Here is a 21,783-nt window from a genome sequence, read left to right on the forward strand (position 1 = left end):
ATTTAGAGTTTCACTTAGAATTTAGAAGGAGCAAGGAAAAAAGAGACCCGTTTGGCCTCAGCAATGGAATTAGAGCCCGAAGGTCTCTAGGTATGAACTGTGTCCTTCTTCATCCCTCCTGTCTACACCTCTACAGGCTGTCAGGAGAGAAGTGAGGTCCATAAGACTTAAAAGAACCCATTTATGAAGATGAAAATAATACGCTGTTTTTATAGGCGTGCATTAAACAGCTTTTAAATCCCACGAACAGGAGCTGTGCTGAGTATTATCTCGTCCTTCTGACAAACCTGCAAGGATGCTGTTCTTATTCCCGTTTTACAAAAATGAAACTCAGATTAGTTGTGTAATTTGCCTGAATCGGAAAACTGCAAGTGTAGAGCCAGAAATGAGCACAGGTCTCTGTGGATCCGAAGCTCGCGTCCCTTGTACTAAGGCCCACTGTACCCACTTAGATTACCACTCAACGGTAAGAAAATCATCACACTTTGTCTGTTCTCTGATTCAGGCTTATGTAGAAGAACTAGGTCCTTGTCAGAGGCTCAAAGAGATACGGGACAGTAAATCTGTTCTTTTGAAAATACTAAGGAAAGGGGGTGGGGAATGTTCTTTTTTTTGTCACCCATATTTTTCTCATGCTTCTGTCCTAACTTTTTAAACATTCAACATCCCATATCAGAATTATCGACTTGAAGGCAGAGAGTAATTATAATGCATATTTTTTATTTCTGCCCTCCACAGAAGGCATGCGGAAGCCTGAGAGAATGGTAGTTCCCTTTCTTGGAGGCCTATTTTATCTGAAAATGTGAAAACAAAAACCTGGGAGTTCTCTTTAGAGGCCTGTGTTGTGGTACAGTGCCCAGACAGCTGGCCGTGGAGGTGGAGACGGCTTCTGCCCTGGCTGACTTTTGGCTACCGGGGCCTGACTCCGAACAGGGACAGGCAGTCCCATGTCCATCTTCGCCCCACATCATCCTCTTTGACCTTCATCATTCCCTCAAACTTGTCCATGAAAGACTTTACAGGGCAAGGGCAAGTTAGTTCTCTGTGGATATTGTCTCGAGTAATTCTTCAGATAGCTAGGTGACAGTTGTGGAAAGCCGTCTGTGGGCAGAGCATGCTGTACCCACGTGCCAAGTGAAAGACCAAATCCCATCAGGGGTAGTGATTCATTCTTAACCAAGGCAGACAGCCTGTTTTCTGTATGTATCACAAAAGGAGGAGCTGTTCGTTACTTTGTGACATTAGCACGGACTACGTTCCGTTCCGTTCCGTGTTCTTTTTGTCTCGTCTGTGCGCTCCATTGTCTCTGTTCTGGAGGGTTATTGTAGGGGTCCTGGTGATCTAAAAGTGGATACAGAAGGTGCAAACTGAGGGCATGCCCCTGGATTACCAGAGTAATGTGCCAGGTCTACATGGCCCACTTGGCCACCCTTACGCTGAAGGCTCGGAAGAAGTCCTTTGATTCTGTAGATAGACACAAACGTTCAGAGGAAGGCTGGGCTAACAATGAGTGGATGTCTCCTGTGTGCCAGGCACTGTGTGGCTTGGGGCATTCCTATTCATCCTCACAGTCAGCCGTGGGAGGGCAGAGTCGTTATTCTGTCTTCATAGTGGAAGGAACAGGTTGAAAGTGACTGACTTGTTCAAGACACCGTGGCTGGTAAGGGCTACACCTGAGATGCAGAGTCTTCCCAAAGACTATTCTTTCTGAGAGATGACTGCCTCACGAAATCCTGGACCTCAGAGGCATCTTGTTTGGTCTCTCATTTGATGTCAAGTAGAAATCTGATCTAATAGTACCTAATAGTACATTACAAGTAAAAACACACATTATATTGCTTAAGGCAGTTCATCATTTCATTTTATCTCAGTTTTTCCATCAGAAGTTTCTTTTTTAAATGTATTTATTTATTTTCAAAGGTTTATTTATTTGAGAGAGAAAGAGAATGTGTGTGCAAGCAGGGTTGAGGGGCAGAGGGAGGGAGAGAGAGAGAGAGAGATTCCTCAAGCAGACTCCGCACTGAGCATGGAGCCTTGTGCTTGATCCTGGAACCCTGAGATCACAACCGGAGCCACAATCAAGAGTCAGTCACTCAAGAAACTGAGCCACCCAGTCACCCCACTTCATTTATTTGATCTCTAAACCCAGTGTGGGGCTCGAACTCGTGACTCTGAGATCAAGAGTCGCATGCTTCTCTGACCGAGCCAGCCAGGCGCCCCCCATCAGAAGATTCTTACCAATTTGAAGTCTTAGTTGGTTGCCCTGTAACTTTCACCCAGCCGTTGGTCATGGTTTTAACTTTAGAGGTTGGAGAGAATAGTTCCCCTTTCATCTGATAGCCCTCCTGATATCCTGTGTATTAGTCAAGGCCCAGATAAGAGAGAGAAACCACACAATAACTTGAATAGGAGAAGTTTAATATAAAGAATGATGAACTAGTAACAGATAATTGGTGACTAGAGGTAAAAACTGTAAAGAAAGTAGGAAACAAATTTGGGAGAGTCCCTTCCCCAGCTAGCTCTGAGACTCCGACTTTGTTTGATAGCATATGACTGTAGCCTACTGCACGGTGAGGTTTGCTGAGGTGCCACAGGCCAAGTCTGGCAAACAAGAAACTTCCCGACCCCTTCAGTACCCATGGAATTCAATGGGAAACCACTGGGTATGTTCTTGAACTTGCTGGGAAATGACGGGCTTTGGTGAAGCTCCCTGGGAACCACCCACGGGGGGTACCTCAGCCGAGTTGCTCTTGGAGGTGTCCGTAGAACCTGTCACAGAGCTATCCCCAGGAATGCCACTTAGCTTGCTGGAGGGAAGTGCCCCTGCATGCTTATCTTCTGGTCAAGTACAGAAGGAGCAACAAGTTAAAGAGGCGCGCCCGAACCAGGAAGAAAAGCCCCCTTCCTTCCAAAGTGTCCCTCCAGAACCCTCTACTGACAGAGCCTAACATCAAGCTGGTGGGCAGAGGGGAAATGTTTACAGGATCTATCTAGTTCCAGCATGAGAAACCAGGCAATGAAGGGTGACGCTGACGCGGGGAGGCAGTGCATGGACAACTGGCACCATTAGTCTCCTTAAACATTCTGTGGAAATCCTGGATTCAAGTACCTGTTCTGTCCTTGGAATTCCTCCCAAACTCCTTTCCAACTTGTTCGAACTTTCCCCATCTTACCATACCCAAATCGGAACACAGAGCCTTTCAGAGTGTGGTCTAGGGACCCCTGGACATCCATGAGAGCCTTTCAGGGGATGTATGAGGTTGAAATTATTTCCATAGTAATACCAAGTCACTTCCATTTCCCGTTCTTTATTCTTTCGCAAGGGGGCAGAGGAGTTTTTCTGAGGCTGCATGACATGGGATAAATGGCTAGTGGTATGTGCACTTGTGTATTTTTCTGTTTTAAAATTACCTCAGTTTTAATCTCTTATACTAATTGTGTGTGTGTGTGTGTGTGTGTGTGTGTGTGTGACAGAAAGCTTCTTTGGGGTTCTTAACAATTTTTTAAAATTAAATTTAATTTTTTTTCAGTGTTCCAAAATTCATTGTTTATGCACCACACCCAGTGCTCCATGCAATACATCCCCTCCATAATTCTCAACAATTTTTAAGAGAATATAAAAATCTTGACACCAAAATTTTGAGAACTGGTGGTCTAATAGATAGAGCTATTTTAGATATTAAAATTCATGTTTCATAAGGATTTGGACAGTAGATTTATGGCAAGGGTTTAATTTATCTGGAAGAGGGAGCAGGAAGCCAACAAGCATAAGGATGATTGTTGGAGAACACACATTGAGTTTCATTATTTTATCCCAGATCTTGAGAAGCATGAGGTTTTCATACTGCAGTAGATGCATGTTCTTTTTGGTCTTTGATGCTACACAGACTTAGATTCAATCACTTACCTTATCACTTAGTAGCTCTGTAACCCCTGCCAAATTACTTAATCTCTCTGAGCCTTGTAACTGCTGCTTTGTAAATAATTTCTGCCGCGGGGGTTTTCGGGAGGATTGGATAACATTGCATCTACGAAGTGTGTGGGATATACTATTGCTTAGTAAAGGTGTCCTCCCTCCCCCACTTATTCTTAGAAGACAATGAGAAGGACTTGCTGACACCCTACAGGTAAAGTGGGATGCAGGTCTTCACTCTCTCAAGTCCTGTTCCCATCCATTTATTCCAAAGCTCTTTATTGATTATGTGCTTCTGGGCCAGGGATGAAACTATAATTAACTACTGTTATTGATTAAGAGGCAAAGGCCTCTAGGATCATTTCTTTGGTGTCCAGTTCCGTTCTTTTTCCCAAACATGCTTCTTTTGGAGTTGACTGCTTTTTTTAGGCTCTATGCTTATTTAAGACTGAATGTCTTCCCTAATTACAGGGCCTGACTTACACAGGCTTCTTCCAGCACCCTGTTGGTGTCCCCACAATGTGTCCCATGGACACACTGTACAATATAGAGAAGGAAGGTATTTCATCTGCGGGCAGTGCAGACAGCCTTTTCCCTTCTGACCCCCTGTGGCCATCCTTGTCTTCAGTATGGTGACCTTGGAGTGGCCACAGGCATTTGGGGCTTCAAGACTCACACACGCTAGATCTTTCCACAATTACACGATGGGCTTTTTGGAAGCAGTCTGATACCTAGCTTTCCTTTTGTCATTTGACAAATGTTGTGTGAAGAACAAAGGACCCTCTGTAAAGAGCCCTGAGGTCTATGGACAAGGGTAGTGCACCAAAGAGGTACTAATTTCATGCTATGCTAAATGCAACATTTTAAAATAAGGAACCTGTGGTTGAATCGCTTCAATCATTTCAAAGTGGGTTGGTGTTTCTTCAGTATACCAGAAAATCCCACATAATTAGACCTAGAAACTTGATATTTACTCTGTAAATTGTTCAGGATGAGAAACCAAACCCAGTGGATCAGAGGGAAGGGGCTGTCCAGGGGATAACGTCAAGAAACCTACGTTGTTCAGGGAAACCATTTTCGCAGGGTGGATTTGAGCAGCTTGGTGTCTGTTGGCGATTGCATGGTGGAGGGGGCACACGGGCAGACATCTAGAACACGTACGTGCTTTGTATCTGCCAGCAGGGCGGAGGCATGCCTTGAGCTGCGGTGTCCCTCACTGAAGGTAGTTTGGGGAGGAGGCCAAGCTCTGACACGACACCATGGGCCTGACACTGGGATAGTGCGGACTCCATCCCTCGTTGTTGTGATATTGGGCAAGTCCTTTTGGCTTCTCCGTCTCTCAGTTGTGAGTTGAAGCCATTCGTACCTCTGGTTAAGACAGTATTGAGAATTAGAAGTGTTGCAAGGACCTGGAGAGGACAGAAATACCCAGGTTTTTGTAACCGTGCTTTTGTGAGGACTCGCCCTCCGACGGTTGTACGTGGAGGTTTGATGGCAGCCGCAGAAGTAAGTTCCGTCTCGTGTGATGGTGCTTTTACCCCTTCGTCTCCTCACAGAAGAGTCACCCATGCCTATCTTTCCTGCCCCAGATTCTCTCTGGCCCAAGATCCGGGTCCCGCTGAAAGTCGTGAGGACGGCCGAAAACAAGCTGAGTAACCGCTTCTTCCCCTACGACGAAATCGAGACGGAGGCGGTCCTGGCCATCGACGACGACATCATCATGCTCACGTCGGACGAGCTGCAGTTCGGCTATGAGGTAGGGACGCTTCAGCCGTCCATGCTCACAGCCGCTGCTGCTCGCCCAGTGTCGCCGGTCCTTCCTGACCCGGAGTGTTGTGCTTCTGTCTCTAAGGTCATAATCCCGCAAGCCCAGCGGAGTCTAAAAGCGGGGCAGGAGCGCGCTCTGTGAAGCTGTCCCTTAAAACTTCGGGGGAGCCCTCTTCCGGGATGACACCCTCCGGCCATTGGGGGGGCTCCCAAGGAGAGTCCGGGCATGTTTTCAAAAGAGCATCTCTAGCTCGTGACAGATGAGCACTTGATGTCCCCTTGAGGAGCGTGTCCCGGCCTGGGGCAGCTGGGCGTGGCAGCGATAAAACCTCAGTGAGCCCAGGGGCTGGCGACGTGACGCGTAGAAAGCAGACCCTGTGGACGGCTGCTTTCCGAGGTTTAAGTGGAGAGGCTGGCGGCCTGTCTTTGGGGAGAAACATTTTCTCTCACCGTTCATTCTGTGCGGCTGATGGATTAGGCTGGGTTCAGGGGTTAAGTATGGAGACCAGTAAAGGTCTCCCCAGGGGAAAGTGCCAGAGCCGAGGCCTGGTGAAAAGCGGTTGCAATTGATGAGCTCCGTCAGGGAGAATGCCGGGAGATGCATGGTGGCGCGGGCAGAGGCCTGGGGCTTGGGGGGGGGGGGGCGCAGCGACATCGGACCCAAGCAAGACAGAGAGCTGGCCTCAGTTAGCCACAGCCGGCACAGGGAAAGTGGTGAGATCTGTCCCCTGCCCTCGTCCTGCCTGTGAGAGGGAGGCAGCTGTCTTTTCTCGCTGACTCAGAGTTTGCTGAATTTAAGGTTCTAAAAAGTCATGAAGTTGAATTAGAGGAAGCCATTTGTACTCAGACTTTACTAAATGAATATGGATTGTGTATTCCTATATTTATCGCAGAAATTTATTTTCTGGGGTGCCTGGGTGGCTTTGTTGGTTGAGCGTCCAGCTCTTGGTTTCTGCTCAGGTCATGATCTCAGGGTCGTGGGATCGAGCCTTGCGCTTTGCTTGTTGGGCTCTGTGCTCAGCTGGGTGCCTGCTGGAAAAGTCTTCCCTGTCCCTTTGCCCCTCCCCCTGTGCGCTCTCTTTCTGTCTCTCAAATAAACAAAGCTCAGAAAAAAGGAGAAATTTATTTTCTAACCCTTAAGTTAAAAATGGTGCTTTTTTATGCAGCTCCATTTGAGTGTAAAAAAAATTTTTGTAGAAGATCCAGACGTGCAACACACTTGGTTGCTGTAGTTACTGGCAGTGAGAGGTGTGAGTGGCTAATAAAATATGTATCATCTTTCTGGGGTTTTTCTCGTTCACAGAGATGTCTTTTACATAATCATATCTAGGGCATTAGATGACTTTTAGCACTCTTATTCCCATTTTTTAAAAAAGCAAATTACTCACTTGTTTCTCTAACCAGCTCTTGGCAGAAAGACCACTGCTTCTGCCAGTGTTTTCTCTCTTTCTTGCATATAGTGGCTTCAGACCATACCTACGTGTTTATTTTTGTGGCAAAAGGGAAGTGGAAAAGGGAACATTGGGAACGATCTAGCCAAGACAGACAGAGTTCTCCCTCTTCAGTGTTTTCAGTTGGGCTAAGTGAAATCTAGTGAAAGAAAGGTAGCCTAATGAATGTATTCCTTTTGACCTTGAAATGAGATCATGAGATCTCACGTGTATTAAAACCTGGGATTTCTGTCAGTCTTGGGTTTGTCTCAGGCTTCTTCCCCTCTTTCCTCTGTTGCTCTGTGTTTGATTCCACATCACCTCAAAGGAAGTAACCATATATCAGAAGAGTGGCGGGCAGGAAAAGCCTTTTCCCCATTAATTGGAATCTTCCCAAGATGCCGTAGAAGGAAAACTTTCATAACTGCCCTCCATATTCCAGTGAATATTCTGGACGTTTACAGTCATGACTTATGATCTTCTCCCAAACCTGCAACGTGATTATTGTTTCTCATTCTTCACTAAGATGAAGCAAGGTTAGGTGCAATCACACAGCTAATGAGGGGAAGAGTTGGAATGGAGATCCCATTGTGTCTGCACCGTACCGTCAGCCTGGAGGGTTTCACCCTGTTAGAGACCACAGGTTCATAAAACTCTCAGGAAGAGCCATGAGCATATCAGTCATCTCTCATGGAATTATCTTGATGTTAAGGTTTCTCAGGCATCCCTGCTATTGGTACTTTAGGGTAATTTTGTAGAAGTTATTTCTTGCATAGTCATTAATAAAATGGGCAGAGTTGGAAAGGCTCTGGGCCCAAATTTCTGCCGTTTCACTGACCAGTTAATGACCAAGGACAGGTTATTTAATCTTTCTGGATGGTAGTGTACTTGTACATGAAACGGCAGTAACAGTCCTGACTGCATTAGGTCATTACGCACATTAGAATGTTACACAGTGCCTCCCGCAGAGAAGGAGAACTCAGGAGCTGCCCCTCCTGCGTGGTGGGCAGTGTGCTCTGCACTTTACACGATGCCCCGTCAGCGGCTGCTATGATGGTGCCTGCTAGGCTCGGTCTCGTGATTCCCCTCATGAGTCTACCCTGGTTCATGGTAGAACATTTCTGTTCTAGAGAGGGTACCCACTTTTGTGTTGAGTCAGAAGACAGAAGGTAATGGTGTTCCCAAATCCTGTTTTTTATGCCAAAGCCTAGGATTATTTCATGTGGGGATTGGGAGCAAGCTTGACTGATTAGGTGAATAAATAAATCTGTTAACAAAAATGTATGTCCTCAGGGAGTTGTGTTGGAACCCAGAGCCACTTTCCTGTGTTTGGCAAGTGTGTGGGGTTTATATCTATCTTGTGAATTGCTATTCATTCTTCAGCGTTCTCCTCGAACGTCATTATCTCAAAGAAGCTTTCAGAGTCACTAGACTAGGTTAGGTTCAGAGCACTCTATAGCTCTTGTGAGCACATAATTAATTATGAAGTATATTGTTTGGTGTCTGTTTATCTTCTAGAATGGAAGCCTGAAGGGGCAGGAACCATGGCTTGTTCGTGGCTCTGTCCTCTGTGCCCAACCCCATTCATACCTTTTAGCGGTTACTCAGAAATATTTGATCAATAAACAAATCTTTATTACCAGCATGCATGTGAAAGATATGAAACAAGTTATTCTGGCCTTTCTGCCTGTCTGCTTTCCTGTGGTCTATAATCTGGATCCAACCATTTTAGAAAACAGTTCAGAGTTTAAAAATGTTAAGCATACATCTACCGTGTGACCCTACCATTCTTCTCATAGAGATTTACTCTGGAGAAGTAAGAGCATATGGATACACATACACTTGGACACAATATTTGTAGCAGTTTTTATTTGTAGTAGCTGGAAACTGGAGGAAAAACACTCAGTATCTATCAGATTTAAATGAATAATCCTGGTCTGTCTATACAATAGAGGGGCACCTGGGTGGCTCACTGGGTTAAGCCTCTACCTTTGGCTCAGGTCATCTCAGGGTCCTGGGATCAAGCCCCGCATTGGGCTCTCTCCTTGGCAGGGAGCCTGCTTCCCCCCGCCCGCCTGCCTCTCTGCCTACTTGTGATCTCTTTGTCAAATAAATAAATAAATAAATAAATCTATGCAATAGAATACTACTCAGTAATAAATAATGAATGAGGTGTGGAGACGTACAAAAACATGTATGTATTTAAAAGTAATTATGCTGAGTGATTGAAGCAAGATGAAAACATATTTTATGATTCCATTTACATAAAATTCTAGAAAATGCAAACTAATGTTTAGTGATTGAAAGATCAGTGGTTGCCTGGCATAGGAGTGGGGAGGGTAAAGCTGTGAAGGGCAAGAGGGAAGAATAATAAAGGGGCAAAAAAAAAAAGAACTTGTAGGGAAAATGGATATGTTCATTTTCTTAACCGGAATGATGATTTTACTGGTGTATACAGATGTCAAAACATATAAAAGTATGCATTGTAGATAGATTCAGTTTATTGTATGTCAGCTACATTTCCAGAAAGCTATAAAAAATTATCTTCATGCAAAAGCATATAAAAAATGAAATGCTTGAAAAATGGAATGAAATGGGTGCCATATATGTTCAATGAAAACCACAAAATGTTGCAGAGAGAAATTGGAGAGCAACTGCATAATGGAAAGATGTAGCATATGAATACATCCAGAGACTTAACTGTGAGGAAGGTGTGAGTGCTCCCCATATTCTTCTGCAGATTCGGAGCAGTCCCACTCAAAATCCCAGAAGACTTTTTTTTTTTTTTTTTTCAATTGAATTGAAATTGACGAGCTTGTTCTAAAATTGAAACCTGAAAAATAGCCAAAGCAATTTTGGGAAAGCAGAGCAAAGTTTCAGGACTCCCTTACTTTAAGAATTACTGTAAAGCTACAGTAATCAAGACACTGTGGTATTGTTGTCAACTTAGACATATACATCAATGAGACAGAATAAAGAGTCCAGAAATAGAACACACATGTATGGTCAACTGATTTTCAACAAAGGACCTAAGTCTGTTCAATAGAGATGGGACAGTCTTTTTCACTAAGTGATGCTGGAACAATGTGATAGCCTTATGTCAAAGAAAAAAAAAATCATGACCCTCACCTCACACTGTATATAAAAGTTTAACTGGTCCTAAGAATGGAAATTTAAAAACTTCTTGAAGAAAACAGAGGAGAAAACCGTAGTGTGTCTAGGCTAAGCAATGATACTGAAAGAGGAAACAAGTAGATGACTTGTAAAAGAATAGATAAGTTGGACTTGTTCAAAATTAACAATATTTGCAAGGACACTTTTTTGGGAAAAATATTTTTGGAACATATATGTAATAAAGAACTTTTAGCTGGGCTGCCTCCCTGGGTCAGTTGCTTGAGTGTCTAGCTCTTAGTTCCCACTCAGGTCATGATCTCAGGGTCCTGGGATTGAGCCCCATGTTGGGCTCCTTGCTCAGTGGGAAATCTGCTTGAGATTCTCTCCCTTTGCCCCTTCCCTCACTCTCTCTATCTCTCTCAAATAAATAAATCTTTAAAAAAAAAAAAACTTGTATCCAAAATATGTAAAGAACTCTCACAACTCAGTAAGAAGAAAACAAAGAAGTTAATTTTAAAAAAAATGGGCAAAAGATTTGAGCAGTTTCACAAAAGAAGATATGTAGAGATAAAGTGACATATGAAAAAATTCTCCACATCATGGTCATTAGGGCAACTCTAAAATAAAAGCACAAAAAGTTACCAAGACATACCCTTTAGAATGACTAAATAAAATTTAAAAAACTGACAGTACCACATGTTGATAAGGCTGTGGACCCACTAGAATTCTTGTATGTTATTGGTAAAAATGTGAAATGATACAACTGATTTGGAAAACAATTCAGTTTCTCATGAAGCTAGACATCTACTTTTCATATGATGCAGCTTCCGAAAGAAGTTAAAAATGTACAACTGTACACAGAGACTTGTACTTATTATTCATAGCCTTATTCATAAGATCCAGAACTGTATATGTCAGCTGGCAAATGGAAGAATAAAGTGTGGAATATGTATGCAATGGAATACTACTCAGCAAGAAAGAGAAATGAACTACTGATATCTGGAGCAACATGGAAAAATCCAAAATCATTATGCCAAGTGAATGAAGGCAGATGCAAAAGAGTACCTCTTGTGTGTGTCCATGTATATGACAGTAGGGTGTGGGATTGACAACAGAAGAATAGAAAGGAACTTCTCGGACAGTGGAAATGTTGTAGCCTCTGATTGTGATGGTAGTTTTATGACTCTGTACAGTTGTCAAAACATACTTAAAATTGGTGATTTTATTGTAAGTGCATTTCAAAGCTGAAAAAATTGTGGGATGCAACTAAAGTTCTTAGAGGAAACTTATAGCATTAAATGCTTGTATTAGGAAAGAAGAAAGGTCTAAAAGCAATCACCTAAAAAGTTTGTTCTCTTCTAAGGACTTAGAAAAAGAAGAATAAATTATACCCAAAGCAAGTAGAAGGAAAGAACAAAGATAAGTGCTAAGAAAGTCAGTGAAGTAGAAAACAGACAAAGTTAACAGATCCAAAAATTGACCTTTGGGAAATATTAACAAAATTGATAAAACCCCTAGCCAGAACCCTCAAAAAAAGAGAACATAAATTATCATTGTTGCGAATAAAAAGGAATTAAAGAAGGATTGCTATTATAGATCCTACAGACTTTAAAAGAATAATGAGAATATTATTAAAATTTATATGAGAGTAAGAATTCTTTTGAAGATTATAACAGCATAAAATTGAATAGAATTATATAATTTTCTATTAAAAAAACTGAGGTTATTGGGCACCTGGGTGGCTCAGTGGGTTAAGGCCTCTGCCTTCGGCTCAGGTCATGATCCTGGGGTACGGGGATCGAGCCCCGCATCGGGCTCTCTGCTTAGCGGGGAGCCTGCTTCCTCCCCTCTCTCTCTCTCTGCCTGCCTCTCTGCCTACTTGTGATCTGTTTGTTAAATAGATAAAATCTTACTAAAAAAAAAAAACTGAGGTTATCAAAATCTTCCTATAAAGAAAACGCCAGGCCCAGGTGGTTTTACTGGTGATTTCTTGATAATAAAGTCATAGTTTTAGGTTGGAAAGAAAATTAGAGATACTCTATCTTGCTCACTTTTAGTTACAGGTGAGGCCTATCCATAAGCCATGTGAAGCCCAAAAGTGACGTGCCCGGTGCCATCCAGTTAGCAAGTGACACTAATAAGGCTTAAATTCATTTTAGTGGTATTTTCACTGTACCACGTCACTTATAAAAATGTCATTATATAACTGAGCTTGCAGAGAAAAACCAATTATATAGAATTATAATAATCATTATTTAACTATTCTTATTATTAGCTGTGTACCACTCAAACCCAATTGTTGAAATCTGTCTGTGGTGAAGATAAAAACACCTGAACATTTTCTTTGTTATTCTAATATTCACAAACAAGAATCCATATCAGGAAAATAGAGTCCATAAAAGTTGTTCCAATAGAATGGACTTAATATATGAAATTTTCTAATACAAGGTATCAGAGAGCTTGAGAGAGCAAAAGGAACCCTGAAAGTGTCAAGAGATGATGACTCCAGGACTCAAGGAATAAAGGAAAGGAGGGAAGTGGCTGGGGTCATTAGAACCTACAGGCTTAGAAGAGAGTCCTTCCTCTTTCCCAGTGGTGGGCCTTAGACCTTCGTGGGGGGCCACTGGTTGGTTTCTTCTAGTAGTTCTGAGGGTCCAGATGAGACTGGTTCTGGCATGCTGGAAGAACCTAGAACCACCTCCTGTTGGGGTGAAATGCCACACTGCTGGGAAAAGCAGGCAAGCTGGGAAGTAATTACCTTCTTCATTTCTCCAGTTCTCCAGTCTCTCCCTGGTGTCCCCCTACTGACAGAACCTGGCAAAAATGAGATATTTTTTGCAGTCTCAGCCTCAGGATCACAAAACAGAATTTAGGAGGAGTTGGGGCTTCAAGACAACAGCTTACTAACTAGCACAGCCTACCCACCTTCACTTACTCAGTGTCCATGCACACCCTTGTACACATGTTTGAACTTCCTTAGAGCAATAATAACAACCTTATTCTTTCACTAAGAATATGACCTGTTCTTCACACATAGAAAGACCTCTCATTCTTTGCCCAGAAATGAGAGACACAAAGTCCCAATGTTCATATCAAATTTCTAGGTAATTACTAAGTCCTTCTTTAGTCACAAGTCTACTTGAGTGTTCTATAACTTAGTGAATGAATGATAGACTTCTAATCCTGGATGAGATTGCATAAGCACATTTTACCCTATTCCTGGAGAAAGAGGTCAGGCTGGCAAGGGCCCTCAGGACTTGAGGGATGCCCCAGCAATGAGTTTCCTTGGCTCCTTCCCTTCCTCTCATTTCTCCCTGTCTCCCTCCTTACCATCCTACTGTATAACCCCAGCCTCAGTGCTAGGAAGGCCATAACATATAGATAAAAATGTAACAGATGGAAACAAACAGAAAACAACAACAAGAAAAACCCACTTTCTCTTGCCAGAGGACTGGGAAGAGGGCAGCCCTGTGATGCAGCCCTTTTTAATGTATCCACTTGGCTCCATGCAGTTGCCATGAAAAAAACATTCATAGCCCTGCCAAGTAGGTGCTGTGTCTGTGGAGGTTGTCGTTCAGAGCCCTGCTGGCCATCCTCCCCCTGCATGAACAGGTGCAGAGACTGTGGAGCAGGTGTTCTGTCCACCATCCCCAGCCTGCAGCAAGTCAGTCTCATCCTTCCCAGAGTGAGAGTGAGCTGAGAACGGGATTATTTAAATGCATGTTGAGGGGCACCTGGGTGGCTCAGTGGTTTAAGCCTCTGCCTTCAGCTCAGGTCATGATCTCAGGGTCCTGGGATCGAGCCCCACATCGGGCTCTCTGCTCAGCAGGGAGCCTGCTTCCCCCTCTCTCTCTGCCTGCCTCTCTGCCTACTTGTGATCTCTCTCTATCAAATAAATAAATTAAAAATAAATAAATAAATAAATAAATGCATGTTGAAGTCCTGGGGGACACTCTGGCCTCTCCTTGCAAAGCAGCCCATGGATGGAACTAAGTAGAATCAACACAGCAAAAGTTGTGAGAAATAAGAAAATGGTGGTATAGAATACCAACCAAGGTTTCAAAAATTAGCCTCCGGATACCACATAAGGTGGGTAGACCAGAAGAGCACTACCAAGTCTTTGAAAACTGAATTGTTATTCAATCTACAGCCCACAAAGGTGGGTGAGGACATACATTTTTGAACCTAAACTCCCTGCTCAAATAGGAAAATTTAAAAGGAACAGAGTCTCATATTATTCAAATGTAATATTCAAAATGTTCAAGGTACAATCCAAAATTACTCGTCATACCAAAAATCAGGAAAATTGCAGTTTTGTGAGAAAAAAAACACAGATGCCAACACCAAGATGACACAGATGCTGGAATTATTTGACAAGGGTTTTAAAACCACGATCCTAAAAGATCCTTTGATAGGCAATTAATGAGCACCGTTGAAACAAATGGAAAATAGAAAGTCTCAGCAAAGAAACATATACAAAGGACAACCAGCTGGTAATTACAGAACTGAAAATTACAGAAAACGAAATTTAAAATTTACTGATGGGCTCAGTGGGTGAATGGAGATAATGGGAAAGAATTAATGAACTTGAGGATGAGTCAATAGAAATTATCCAATCCAAACAACAGAGAGAAAGTAGATTGAAAAAAAAAAATGAACAGAGTCTCAAGAATCTGTGGGACAATCACAAAAGATACATTTGTGTCATCAGAGTCTCGGAAGGAGAAGTGAAAAAAAGTGGTGCTGAAAAAATACTTGAAGAAATAATGCCTGAAAACTTCCAGAATTTGGCAAAGGACATTGCATTCACAGATTCAAGAAAATAAAGAAACCACAGACATCCGAGGAGTAAATTGTATAAATTTATGTACATTGTGTAAACTGAAGAAGTTGTGACAGGAATGCATATATCAAGAGACTAATAAATTGAAACACACACACAGCATGTAGCACATGGCAGGCACACAGGGCAAGGAAAAGATGCTTGAGTCTGCTTGAGTCAGAAGAGACTGCTATATTCTCTGCGCCTGTCCGCTGGGGTGAGACCAGAGTTGATGTAATTTCTAACTTTCCTCTTGCCCGTCCATTCTGTGTTCCCTTTGCTCTCTGCCAGCACTCCAGCACGTTCCTCACAGACCCAGTCAGTGTCTTTGATGGCTCTGGCACTATTCAGACTTCCTGTTTCTTCTTGTGTTCATTTTGAGATCTTGGGTTTTTCAGGGAATCTCTTCATTTCATTTGAGCTGTAAAACGTATTGCTATAAAGTCAGTCAGGATATTATCTTACTGTTGTTTCAGGTCTAGAGGATCTGGAATGATGGTCTCTTTTTCACTCCTGGTATTGGTCATGTTGTTTTCACTCAGTGTCTTGGTCAGTGCTGTTAGAGGTATAGCAGTGCCATAATCTTTGTAGAGAGTCAGCCCATGATCTTGTTGATTCTTCCTTGTTGTCAGTTGCTTGGTCCTTCATTAACTTTCCCTGATTAGTTTCTTCCTCTGCGTTCATGAGTTTGAGTTGTCGTTATTTTCCTAGTCTTTCAACTTGATGGTTTAGATCATTGATCTCAATATTTATTTTTCCAGTGTATGCATTTAAAGCTGTAAATTTCTTGTTAATTGCTGCTTTTGGTGTATTCCCAAGTCTTGATTTGTCATATTTTTATTTTCCTTAAGTTTAAAATATTTTCTAATTTCCATTGTAATATCTTCTTTGACCCATAGTTATATAAAAGTATATTGCTTACTTTTGCCAGTTTTAAAATTTATCTCTTTTTTTCCAGTTAATTTCTGATTTGATTCTACCCTGATAATCCATATGGCTTCATTGTTTTGAAATCTACTGCCTCTACAATCCAGTGAAAAGGTCCGTTTTGGTAAATGTTCTGTGTGCACCTAAAAAGAGTTTACATTCTGCAGTTACAGATTTAATGATCTCGAGAGGTCATCTAGATACGATTAGTTATCTTGGCACTTTTAATTTAATTTAAAATTTTTAAAGGTTTTATTTTAATTCCAGTTAGTTAACACACAGTGAAATATTATTTTCAGGTGTATAGTATAGTCAGTCGTTCCACAATTCCATAAAATACCCAGCACTCCTTAATATCCCCATCACCTATCTCCCCCCACCCCCAGCCCCAGCCACCTCCTCTCTGGTCACCACCAGTTTGTTCTCTGTACTTGAACTTTTAATTTGAATGTAATCAACATGTCCCCCTGCTTGTTCTTCTCCAAAATAGGCATGTCCATTTCTTCTGTTATTTCTGCCCCCCCTCCCCTGGCCTTTGTAATTTCTGTGGTAAATTCATTATCTTCATTTAAATTTTAAACAGTAGCTTAAATATTTAATATGTGAGAACCAAAGAGAAACGATGCAACAGACCTTTCTCACTGTGGCTCCAAATAATTTTTTGAAGGAATCTGGAGAGACAGACGTATCCCGCCTTCTGGGAATTTTTCAGAAAGAGGGAGCCAGCAGTCTTCCCAGTATCTAGAGCGGTTTTATTTGTACTGCCAGGAGATGGAAGAATTGAGCAGATGACTTCCTGAAATCCCTTCGGGGGTCATGAATCTGAGGGTAACGGTACGTGGTCTTTCCATGTGAAGAAGGGCAAACTTCTGTGCCCATGACGTGGCAGCCTCCTTCACTTCCCCGTGAAACACAGCAGGATCGCATCGTGAGGCTGCAGGGAGACCATGGGCAGCAGCATGTGAGGAATAGAAGGGGGAGCACAGCCGTTCCTTTAATGGAGGACCACCAGAGCAGAGAGGACGGTGAGCCCAGGCCTATTCGGGTCGTGGTTCAGCTGTTGAGTCTTCAGAGGCCTAACATGTACTCGGGTGCAGAGCCCCGGCGTGGTTGTCCCAGACGTGAGGGCGTGGTAGGGCAGCGCTTTCGTTAGAGCGGTGGAAGCATCGGCGTCCAGAGACCATTTGAAAGTGATGGGCTCCAGGGCCTGCTTAAGGAACATAGAGCAGAGATCCAGGGGAGCTCGCAGACTGCACGCTTCCCTCCTGTGCGCCTCGTGCATGAGGTAAGAGAGAGTGGACTGGAGAACCCCTTTCCAGAAGGTGGTTTACTAGAGCTCAACTACGTGACGTTAGTCATGTCTCCTGAGGCCTGTAGATGGGTTGAGAGGACCAGGATCGCTGTGGGCCTGGTGACCGTTCACGGTGTGGAAAAGAAACATGGTATCAGAATGTGAAGGGACCTCCGAGATCATCCTGTCACTTGATGCTTTATTGCTTAGGAAGCCGCAGTGCAGGGGGCGCAGTTACTTCTTTAAGGTGTGAAATGGACATTGTCTGTCCCCCTGAAGGGACACAGCAGCAAGTGCCCGGGGATGAAAGGCCAGGCCACAGAGGAGAGACCTTCTGCCTTCCAGTGGCTGTGATTTGAGCCCACAGACATTTAGATTTGAGACCTAATCCTGGGGATCATTATTTATTTAATTGGGAGAAAACACAGGGGTCATTTGCCTGTTTATGTGGGTCATATTCCCTGTTGGAAGGCAGAGGGTTTGGGAAATGTTACGTTCCCTCTCCAGCCCTGAAATCAGGAGCTGAAGAATGCTCTTCTCTGGCCCTGCGTGTTTCTGACTTGTTTGACAAGCTCTAGTGAGCTACCAGATGTGGAAATTCTTTTCAGCCTGGGATAATTTATTTATCTGTTTATGTATTTTACCAGGAAAGTATCTATTGAGTTCTTGATACTCATTTGCAAGGAACTCCTGGGGGAGCAGTAGCCAAGTATAGTGTTACTTGAGTGTTTGATTTTTTTTTTTTTTTAAGTCTGTCTGCTTTTACTTCAAAACTAAAGAGCTGGGAAATAAAATGCAACTTGTTCCTCCTCCCCTCCCCCGCCTTAAAGAGAGTTTAAAACATGTGGCAGAAAATGAGCCAGGCAGACTTGGCTGAGTGTATGAACCCATGAATTTATTTTTCCTTTCATACTTTGATCCTCATTTCCAACCATAAAAATTATTAGTAGCACTTAAGTGTTGAACATTTTTCACCTGAGAGATGTGGAACGCTCTTGGCTAATAGTACCGGTTATAAAATCAGAGCTTCACGTGGGGATGGGAATTGGCTTAGAGCGACTGTGTGTTTTTAGGTGCACAAAAGGCTGATGCTTTCCTTTTACTGCCTGGGTTTCCTATAGCTGGCAGACGCCTGCTGAACCTCTTCTGTACTAATAAATTATGAGAATTTATATTATTTTGTTCACAACTTCACTAGGTGAGGGCAAGTATATACTTTCAATGAATCATGGCAAGCAAAATCACATAGAATATCCCACTTTTTTTCCTGGAAAATATAAAGCCATTTCCAAGTGCGTTCTCCTGATAGAGGAAGAACCAAGAGGGAAAGTATGAACAGAAGAATGAGCTTGGTGTGTGTGGTCACATGGGGCAGTGAGAAGCAGATGGAGGACGGGAGAAGTTGTGTTTGGGTTACAATATAGGACCAGCGGAAAAGCTTATAGCAGTAAAAAGATACAGGTTTGTAGAAAGGTGTGTGTATGTAGAAAGTGAATTTGAAACAACAGACGCTGAAGACGGGGAAAGCCAGGTAGGATAGAGGTGGAAAGTCAATAGACTTCATATTCAGATGGACTCAAGAACCAAAGAGAAGGAAAAGACCAGCTTACCCATAGCTCACATTTAATTTGTGATGAGGGAGCTGGGCTAATTGGAGAATTCCAGAGTTAGTAGAATTTAGAGATAACTATATGCTCATCCAGGGAGAGCGGAGAGATGATAATATCTGTGATTCAAGTCTAGTATCCCACTTTTCTCTCCTCGCTAGAGGAGCTAAGAGGTGAAAACAGCCCATCACAGACTAGACTTCCCACTCACCTCTTCTAAAAGCCAGCAGATAACTAAAAAAAATGGCACACTCTGTCCTGTTCATGTCTCTCCCAGCCTTCTGCCAGTGAAAGTGCCACAGAGGCTGGGTCTGGGGAGCAAACACGTAGAACAAGTGTTGGACTGGGTCTAAAGATGGATTCTCGCAGGCCTCGTGGCTCTGATCCTTCTGATAGGAAAAGACTTGCTTTCCTCCCCAGATGTAAGCCAGGTCCTACAACTAAAGATCTGATCAGGGTTGTTGGGAATCCAGAAGCTATGTTCAGAGAAGTTTTTCTTGATGGTACGTGGAACCCTGTCTCATCCTGCCATGGGCTCTCGGGCAGGCTTACCCTTTGGGTTCATCCCCAAGGCACAAAGCAACTCAGTTCTTCCATAGCCAGGACTAATAAAAAGCGAGCATCCCTAAATGAGGGCTCAAAATGCATCCCTAAATGAGGGCCATCTCTGGAGTGGGTGGATAATCTAATTAATGGAAGTTTCTCAACCTCCAGAAAGAACCAGTACCAGAGATTTCCATTCTTTGACCTCTTGGCTGACTCAGATCCTTGAGCCTTCGCAGAGTCTGACCTAGTGAATGACTGAGAGATCCTAGCCTTTCTCTCTCTTCTCTGAATGATGGGCTGTCCACATGGCCCCCTTCACTAGGATTCACAGTGAGCCGAGCCCATTTTTGGCATGTACAAAGTCAAACCTTGCCAGAGCTCTTCTGGATCAGCATTTGTGCTGGGTCTGACACTAAAGCTTTCCAGTGTATCTAGATCCATTTTGCCAAAGCTGAGCTTTGTAGATTTATATGTTTCTTAGGACTTGCGTTGTGCCCTCCTCATTAAGTATCTGGAGAAGCAGATGGTTGTAAGCTTTTTGAACCTTGGGTATTATATCTGAGTGAGTGTGATGGTACCTTTCCGGAGCCTGTCCGCAATATCCGTACACTATTGAATATTGAAAAAGATGTCTTTCTATCTTCCTTCCATTTTTCAGTTTTCTTATGTACCCACAGAATAAGCATTATAGAAACTGATGTCTTCAGAACAGTTGTGGGCCGCACGGCTCATTCCGGTGAGTGTCCCTGCCCAGAAGGTACAGTCAGAGCCTCCCTCTAGGAGATACGGGGAGGACTGTGGGCAGAGGCGAGCAGCTCTCTCTCTCTCTCTCTCTCGTTCTCTCCGTGGGGTGTTCCTCGTGCCGCGGGCTCCCTGTGTTCAGCGTGGAGGAAAACCGAGGCGTCCGTTAGATCTGTCCTATCTCCAGCTTGCACTCATTTGCACCCGGGGCCCCCGGGAGCCGGGGAGACTGCGCCTCGGGCAGCCCCTGCAGCAGGAGCTGAAAGAGGACCCGCCAGCGCGGCCAGGAGCCCACGGAGGTGCTGAGAGGAGCCACGCTGAAGTCTGACCTCTCAGAGCCTTTCGAAAGCACCCAGTCCCCGCTGGAGAATAAGTCAAACAAATATTAAGGGAAGGAAATCGAATATGTATGCTGAACATTGAAGCAACATCTGAGCATTTAAAAAAGGGCCCAGCTGGGAATTACAATAGAGTGACACTTTTTTCTTCCCCACTGAGCCAATTACAATTACAAGCTCAGAATTTATTTACCTAGCCCTTAATGAAACGGAGATGCTCCCTGTCCCAAAGAGGAGGGCGTGAGCTTCCTGCCAGTGCGTCTTACCATCGCTGGGTGGCTCCTCTGGGCAGACTTGCATCCCAGGCAAGGCAGGTGCGTGGGATTCAGTGTGTTTTCCACAAGCACTTACTTGTGCTGGACATTGCTGGTGCTCCCCTGCCCTTTCTCCTCCTGGCCCCGCGTGCTCCCCACTGTGCCCCACATCTCTCCTGTCTGCAGCCGGGTCAGGCCCACCTGGTTTTGTAGCTCCGCGCTTCAAGAACTAATGCTTATAATGTGGGATAGTTATTTTAAAGAGGTGTTGGTGCACTTGATGGTTTAAAGAATGCGTACTTTCCCTCCCCCTGTTCCAAAGGAGATAGCTGCAAAGATATTCTAACCTGAAAGGATCCATATGTTTGAGGGTTCTTGTTCCAAAAACTGCCTGTTGTCTCCTTGGGATTGATGACAGGCTTTGGCTGCTGCAGTTCAGAGCCTCAGCATCGGCTTACGATTTGGGGATATGGGGACTTTGTCTTGCGTGGGCTGCTTATCTGCCTTGTTTCGATAGAGTTGCTTCAAGGAGGTGTATGGGTAGGACTTGGCCTGGGGCCAGGGCAAGTGAAAGCCCCAGCGGCAACTCTCAGGGACAGCGTCTGTAGCTTTCCAGAGAACATTCTAGGTTGTTCCCCAGTGTGAAGCTGCATCCTTCATTGCCAGTTGTAAAATGGCTTGCAGGATCACGGATATGAGGCGGTGGTGGTTGATGGCTGCAACGTTAAAAAGCAGTTGCACGTTTTAGAAGACTAAGAAGAAAGTGTGAAGGAACAGAGTGGTCTGCTGACTCTGGAACGGTCGTGACTGGGAACAATGAGTCTTTGGAAAGCAAGGTGGACCAGGCTGAATGATGTTTACAGCTCCCCTCTTATGTCCTATCTACTGCTTGGCGCTTGAAAATTGGTGGCTAGGGTTCATGTTAATCTTGATTGCAGTTTGTTTGCTACTGTCTGTTGACTGGTTTAGATCAGGAGTGGGCAACCTTAATTTCTAGCTTCCCGACCAGCCTTTGAGTTGGATTGAAGAGCTG

At 43.7% G+C, this 21,783-nt stretch overlaps 1 protein-coding gene across 1 annotated transcript in view; it reads left to right on the top strand.

Annotated features, from left to right (window-relative positions):
- The window catches only part of EXT2 (exostosin glycosyltransferase 2), a 140,235-nt gene that overhangs the window by 96,178 nt on the left and 22,274 nt on the right, over positions 1-21,783 (top strand). The window contains exon 10 of the mRNA XM_044259130.1: positions 5,503-5,669. Within this exon, the coding sequence (XP_044115065.1) occupies positions 5,503-5,669 (167 nt within the window). The remainder of the gene's footprint in view (positions 1-5,502; positions 5,670-21,783) is intronic.

The sequence above is a fragment of the Neovison vison genome, chromosome 7, assembly GCF_020171115.1.
Source record: "Neovison vison isolate M4711 chromosome 7, ASM_NN_V1, whole genome shotgun sequence".
Classification (NCBI taxonomy): Eukaryota; Metazoa; Chordata; class Mammalia; order Carnivora; family Mustelidae; genus Neogale; species Neogale vison.